This window comes from Zingiber officinale, chromosome 11B (genome assembly GCF_018446385.1).
Source record: "Zingiber officinale cultivar Zhangliang chromosome 11B, Zo_v1.1, whole genome shotgun sequence".
Lineage (NCBI taxonomy): Eukaryota > Viridiplantae > Streptophyta > Magnoliopsida > Zingiberales > Zingiberaceae > Zingiber > Zingiber officinale.
The window spans coordinates 1,132,068-1,139,940 of NC_056007.1; the positions used below are offsets into that span (position 1 = coordinate 1,132,068).

General features: G+C 38.7%; 1 protein-coding gene across 1 annotated transcript; it reads right to left on the minus strand.

The window, feature by feature from the left end:
* Nucleotides 1-387: 387 nt before the first annotated feature.
* On the minus strand, nt 388-2,745 carry LOC122035258 (putative wall-associated receptor kinase-like 16). Its single transcript, XM_042594672.1, has 3 exons — nt 1,944-2,745; nt 1,673-1,843; nt 388-1,571 (listed from the first exon to the last, which is right to left on the minus strand). The coding sequence occupies exons 1-3, from the start codon at nt 2,743-2,745 to the stop codon at nt 388-390; spliced, it is 2,157 nt and encodes a 718-aa protein (XP_042450606.1).
* Between the last annotated feature and the right edge of the window lie 5,128 nt (nt 2,746-7,873).

Consider the following 7,873-nt stretch of genomic DNA (forward strand, 5'->3'; position numbering starts at 1 on the left):
TTTTTTAAAATATTTATGTGAAACCAAAATTTGGGAGATAACTACAAGCAAAGTGGTTTGAAAGATCACTTTCGAATTTGCTTACACCAAACCAATTTATTCTGAAATTTAAATGAGAAAGCAAGTAAAAATAAAAATAAAAAACATTTTGCAAAGATAATAAAAAATAGCCTTAAAAAGAATATATCATTCAAGAGTAACTTGAAGTGAAAATAATTTACACAGTAATTCACTCAAAATCAAATTATTTTAAAAATTAGGCAATACACATATAAATACAGAGGATTAGAAGTTTCAAAAAAAAAAAACACTTACGAAGGCTAGAACATTAAGCAAACAAAACACACATAATCAAACATAGCAACACCATTTGAGACCAAGTCCCTATTACTGCCAGCCTTGTATATTGCTCCGTCTTGTGAGTCTTCTCTCAATATTGAAAATAGTATTGGAATTAGCACGATTATCATTTGGCAACCCACTGAGCAAGCTCTCCATTTCTTCAACATTGTGTTGTACTATGAACGGGTGTTTCTTAAGAGTTCTTAATCCATTTAGCTCCTCAGCCACTTCCTTCATAGTTGGTCTATCTTCTCCCTTTGACTTTAAACATTCCTTAATAAGTGCAATAAGTTCTTGAATAAATTCTATATTAGCTTCCAATTTCACTTGATTGTCTAAGATATCTGAAACCCTATTCTGCTTCTCCAACATAGTAAAAGTCGACACCAAACTCTTTTGTTCTTCAGATTCTTCGAAACTAATAACCTTCTTACCTGTAAATAGCTCCAAGAGAACCACACCAAAGCTATAAACATCACTTTTATAGGTCAACTCATATGTCATCAAGCACTCTGGATCAATATAACCATGAGTGAATTGCAACAATGTAGCAAATTGTTTCTCCCCCTTGGGAATCATCTTTGAAGCTCCAAAGTCTGAAATTTTTGCTGTGTAATCCATATCTAAAAGTATATTAGAGGGTTTCACATCTCCATGAATGATTTGAGGCGACGCTTTTGAATGCAAGTAGTCCAAAGCATCAGCCGACTCATAAGCAATTCGCAGTCGAGTATCCAAGGAAGTTGGAGCTTGATTCTCATTTTCATGAATTAAATGAAACAATGTTCCATTCGAGACGAACTCATAGACCAATAATGGCATCTCAGTCTCCAAACAACAACCCAAGAGATTGACTATGTTGACATGGTTAACGTATGATAAAATGAGTGTCTCTGTTCCAAATTGTTTTTTTAAATCCTCATTGATAATCTTAGGCTTCTTTATGGCAACAACAACTTGGTTTTCCAAAACTCCTTTATATACAACTCCGTTTCCTCCTCTCCCAATAATATTTTTGTCATCAAAATGATTTGTCGCCTTCTCTAATTCTTTGCTTTCAAATATCTTAAATTTGTTGAGGCCTCTTTGTAACTTCATCTTTTCCTCTAATTCATAGCCTCCATGTTGTTTGAAATATTTTCTTTTCATCTCTTCAATTTTACTTCTTTGATAGACTACATAAAGACACATAATACATAGTAACAAAATGATTACACCACCGCCACCACCTGCAAGTTTCATACATACATGTCATCTTTATGTTCTGAGTTTATGTTAAATTTTGATGATTTAATTTAATATGTTGGTGGGTTCGAGAGAAGCTTCTTACCTATAGCCACCTTCACAGCTAGGGATAATTTCTGAGACTCTGCTGTGATGCATACTCCATTGTAAGCGTTTCCTTGCGTGCCTTCGGGGCACTCGCATCTATAATCACCTGGAAGGTTCTGGCAGATGCCATCGGAGCATGGATTTGATTGCTGATCGCACTCATTGATATCTAAAATGTATTGCCATAGAAAGGCAAAACATATATAATTGAAAGCAGCTAGCTAGCTAGAATAATTAATTAAATCGATCGGTATAGACGACAGATATACCTTGGCATCCGTCGGAGACGTAAGGATTGCCTTGGTATCCCTCGGAACAGTTGCAGAGATAACCAGGGCCATTGGAGGAGTCGACGCATGCGCTGTATTTGCTGATGCAGGCATAAGAGGTTGGGTTGCGCTTAGCTACTTCACAGGTCTCGTTTCGAATGGCCCAGTCCAAGACCACCGGCACCCTGCCGTCGTTAATTTGCATGAATTGGTTCGTGGTGATGTAAGATGTTTGGAAATGGAACCACTCGGCCTCCAACAAGGCGGCGTAGCTGCATCTGCTAAATCTCCAAGTATTCGAGTTGTTGAAACATGATTGTCCAAAGCTGACTTCATAGTATCTGAGATTCTTGGGTATGGTAGTCTGGCAGCAACCCATGCCGGAGCAGGAGTCATTGACGATGCTCTGTTCATACCGGCACATGGACACACAGCCTCTCTCGTAGCCATTGCTCCCATCGAGGGCGAGAAAGTAGGCAAGGGTGTTGCATCCGATGACAGTGAACTTGTTGCGCATATCTGACAACCTATATGGGGTGTTTTCCAGATCCAACCACCAGCTGTAGCTGTAAGTGATATTGTTGTAATTTGAATTGTAGCACGCCGAGGTTATATTGTTGAGCATACGCACTTGGCCCATCACCAACGAAATATTGAGGACCTCAACATTATTGCCATAGAATGGTTTCCTGAGGCCACTTTCGATGGTGTTGCAGGTTAGATTGAAACCTCCTCCCAAGGAACAGTTAGCGCCGATGCCGAAGGGGTAAGGGATCTCCACGACGCCGCATTCGTTGGGCATCTGCCGTCAGGCACAGCAGATACGACTGCAGGTAGCAGCAGCAGTAGCATTCGGGAGAAGAGCAGACACATGGGGATTAATTGCTACTGCAGCTAGCTGAATCCCTACCTTCTAATTAACTGATCGTTAAGCCAACAGTACCTGACTCCTCGCTATATGACAAGCTTAATAAACTAAACTGCACGCATAGACGTAAATAGTATCATCCTGTACATGTAATAGCGTTGGGCAATCATGTTTCCGTGATTTATCTCCTCCGTGTTGACCCTGGGATAGATTAATGAGGGCGCTGGGAGCGAACGTATTCTCCTTTTACCACAAAGTTGTGTTGAAAATTGGACCAACAAACAAGTAAATAAATTACTTGTCTTACACTAACAATAACAACACTACAACACCTTTTTTTTTGTGGATCACTCACAATTCTAAGACAAAGAAGAAAAACAAAAAACTTTGACTCACAAATTGATACTTGATTGATGAATGAAACTAAATACAAGGTAGAGTATTTATAGTACTCTTCATACAATCTGGACCGTTCAATTAAATTAAATCCTAGCCATTGAAATTCTAATTCTTATCCATAAAATGAGAAAAACACTCTTGACCACACATTTAATTTTATCTTTTACCAAGTCGTCATCTTTATCTATTAGAAAAATAAATAATTAAATAGCAAATCTTATCTATAACTCTTATCTTTTATTGGATAAGTTTTATCCTTTATTTGGGTTGGAGTTGATATTTAACACTCCCCCTCAACACCAACCCTTTGTACTATGCCGAGTTGATCACGAAACCTTTTGAATTTGCTGGCGCTCAAGCCTTTTGTGAACAAATCTGCAACTTGATTATCTGTACTAATTTGTCTCATCTCAATTTCTTCTTGGAGAACTTTTTCTCTGATAAAATGATAGTGCACTTCAACATGTTTAGTTCTTGCATGAAAGATCGGATTTTTCGCCAAACGAATTGCCGATTGATTGTCACAATATATTGGAACTGCATAATCAACTGGTTGATGTAGGTTATTTAATAGTTGAATCAATCATGTGCTTTCTTGAGCTACCATTGCTGCTGCTCGATACTCAACTTCAGTGCATGATAATGATACAGTTGGTTGTCTCTTGCTGCACCAAGAAATTGCTCCAGAACCAAGCTTAAATAAGTAACCAGTTGTTGACCTTCTGGTGTCATGATCTCCTGCATAGTCAGCATCACAGTAACCAACTAACTTACAGTCTCCAATTCTTTTATACGCAAGACCATAATCAATTGTGCTCTTCACATATCTTAGTATTCGTCGAACTGCTTCCAAATGAGGCTTCATTGGATTTTGCATGTACCGACTTATTACACTAACTGCATAAGAAATATCAGGTCGAGTTAAGGTTAAGTAGATGAGACTGCCTACCAATTTTTGATACATAGTTGTATCTTCTAAGCTTTTTCCTTCATGTGCACACATTCTGAAATTTGATTCCATAGGTGTTGAGATTGGTTTGCAATCGAGCATTCCGAACCTTTTCAACAAGTCTTTGGAGTATTTTTGTTGACAAAGGAATATTCCTTTTTGTGTGCGGTCAATCTCTAAACCAAGAAAATGCTTGAGTTGTCCAAGTTCTTCCATTTGAAATCGGACTGATAAATTCTCTTTTGTCTGAAGAATTTCTGATCCATCATCACCGGTGATGACTAAGTCATCAACATATACAAGCACGATAGCTAATTTTCCTTCATTTGATTTGACAAATAGGCTAGAATCTGCAGATGTTACTAAATAACCACTCTGAGTTAGAAATTCAGCAATCTTACCATACCATGCCCTAGGTGCTTGTTTCAATCCATAGAGCGCTTTCTGCAGTTTACACACATATTCAGGATGATGTTGGTTCTGAAAACCTATTGGTTGGATCATATGAATTTCTCGATCCAATTCTCCATGAAGAAAAGCATTTTTCACATCCATTTGCTACAGATTCCAATCTTTGTTGGTTGCAAGTGCAAGTAGAACTCGTACAGTTGTAAGTTTCGCCACCGGACTAAACGTTTCATCATAGTCTAGTCTGTACTGTTGAGAGAAGCCACGAGCTACCAATCGTGCCTTATACCTTTCAATTGACCCATCTGGACGACGCTTTATTTTGTAAACCCATTTGCACGAAATGGGTTTCACATCTCTTGGTTTTGGTATGAGATCCCAAGTCTGATTTTGTTACAGTGCATCAATCTCTTGTTTCATGGCTGTCATCCACTCAGAACTTTGTGATGCTTTTTCAAACGTCTCAGGCTCTACTGCTTCTTCAACTATGGCTGCATTTGCATATTTTGGATTTGGCCTTCGTGTTCTTGTTGACCTTCGGAGTTGAGATTGTGGAGTTAATTCTTCAACTTCATTAGGCCTTTCTTCTTCAATTGGATGTTGATATATGCCGGTTTGCCAAGGACTCTCAGCCACTCTTTGCTCTGCATCATTATCATTTGGACCTCCTGATTCATCTGAACCTGACTGAAGTTGAACTATATGCTCCCTCATCTTTTGTTGTACTTTATCTTCAAGGTCTTTAGATTCTGGCAAGACCTCCTTCTCTGAGGTCCACCAAGAAGATGCTTCATCGAACACTACATTTCGTGAAGTGTAACATCTTTCGCTTGTTGGATCGCAGCATTTCCACCCCTTTCTCTGGCTATCGTATCCCACAAAGATGCATCTAATAGCTTTCTTGTCAAACTTGCTGCGTAAGTGATCAGGAACAAATACATAACATACACATCCAAATACTCGAAAGTAGCTAACTGTAGGTTTTTTGTTCCATAACTTCTCAAAGGGTGAAATAAATTCTAACCTTGGTTGAGGAAGTTTATTGATGATAAAAGTTGCAGTCCTCATTACTTCAGCCCAAAAACGTCCAGGTACATTCTTCTCATGCAGCATACTTCGACAAATTTTTGCAAGATGTCGGTTCTTTCTTTCTGCTACACCATTCTGCTGTGATGTGTTGGCACAAGTGTATTGATGATATACTCGACTTTCTCTCAAGTATTGAGAGAACTCTCTTGGTTATATTCTCCTCCATTGTCTGTGCGCAAGCAACATATCTTTTTTCCCAATTCTCCTTCGACTGACTGCTTGAACTCTTTAAACATTGAGAAGGTATCAGATTTTTCTTTCATAAATAAAATCCACACATACCTTGAGAAATCATCAATGAATGTCACCATATACCGCATACCACCAATTGACGACTGCTTAACAGGCCCGAATACATCAGAGTGAACTAACTCCAATGGTTCCTTTGCTTTGAAGTTTGACTCCTGATATGGTAATTGGTGTGCTTTACCATACTGACATCCTGCACATATTGTGTCTGTTCATATGTCTAGTTGAGGAAGTCCCTTGAGCATCGACTTCTGCATCATCATGTTTAATTTAGAATAGCTAACATGACCTAGCCGTATGTGTCATATAACTGTTGTCTCACTTTTTCTTGTCTTGTCTATATATGCAGACTCTGCTGACATCACGTAGAGCGACTCTAATCGTTGACCCTCCATTGTTGGTGTTTCTGAAATTTTGAGGTTTCGATATACCTTTACATTTTTAGGACCAAATAGAACATAATGACCTGGAGATGTTAATTGGGCCACAGACAGTAAATTCTTCTTCATTCCTGGGACATGATAGACATCTTGAAGAGGCACTTGGTTAGAATTATATCGAGGCGTAATTACCGTCTTACCAACATGTGCTATTGGTAACCTTGAGTTGTCGGCTGTAACCACCATACGAGCTCCTTTGTATTGAGATAAGTTTTACAATTTTTCTTTATCACCCGTCATATGATTTGAGCAGCCTGAATCCACGATCCAATCATTTTTGTAGTCAATCTGTTCTAGCGTTGTTGTGAGAGCCAAGTCTTTTTCCTCCGTAGCCATCAAAGCTTCAGCATCCCAATCATCTTCGCTATTCTCTTTAGAATTGGAAGTAGCAGTGTTGCTTTGAACGAACCTTTTCTTGGACCAACAATCTTTTGCCATGTGGCCCACCTTCCCACAATTGTAGCACTCGCCAGAAAATTTTTTACGATCACCATAATTCTTCGAGGCTCCCCCTGGACGAGAGCCTCCACTCCCATGATAGCTTTTTCCTTTGTCGCCATCCTTTTTAGATCTACCAGTGTGTTGTTTGAAGTTGCCTTTATTTTTGTTGGTGTAGAGCGCTTCTTCTTCATCTTTTAGTGAGAGTCCTCCCATTTGCTTAGCCATAGCTTCTTGACCTGCAAGTAAATTTTCAAATTCAAGAAGCGATGGCTGTGTTGGCCATCCTTGTATAGCAGCAATAAATCCTCGATATTCTGGCCTCAAACCATGAATAATTATTCTTTTTATCCTTGCTTCCCCAATAGGAGCTGATGGATCTAGCTCTGAAATTTCGCGACATATCAACTTCACCTTGTGGAAGTATTGGGCAATTGTCTTGTCACATTGCGCTATTGACAATAGCTCGTTCTCCAGAAGTTGCAATCTTGTATCATTCTTCTTTGAAAAAAGTGTAGCAAAGATATCCCACACTTCCTTTGGTGTTTTGGCATCTCGGATGTGCTCCAACATTTCTTCTTCAATTGTGATCTTTAAGGCAAACATTGCTTTACCTGCCTTAATCTTCCATTTTCGCAAAATGCCATTGGCGTCTTCTGCCGGCTGCGTAGCTTCACTACCACCAACAACCTCCCAAAGATCTTGACCTTGTAGGTAAGACTCCATGCATGTTGCCCACGTGTTGTAGTTTTTGTTGTTGAGCTTCTTGATACCTCCTACTACTTGAAGGTCCCCCATCACGTCGAAAAGCTTTGATTATACCAAACAAGTTTGATTAAAAAACTTGTAAAGCATAAAACTCCTCACAATCTAAGATAGCTCCACCAAGAATAATCCCTGATTAACTTGGCTCTGATACCAATTGTTGAAAATTGGACCAACAAACAAGTAAATAAATTACTTGTCTTACACTAACAATAACAATACTACAACACCTTTTTTTTTGTGGATCACTCACAATTCTAAGACAAAGAAGAAAAATAAAAAACTTTGACTCACAAATTGATACTTGATTGATGAATGAAACTAA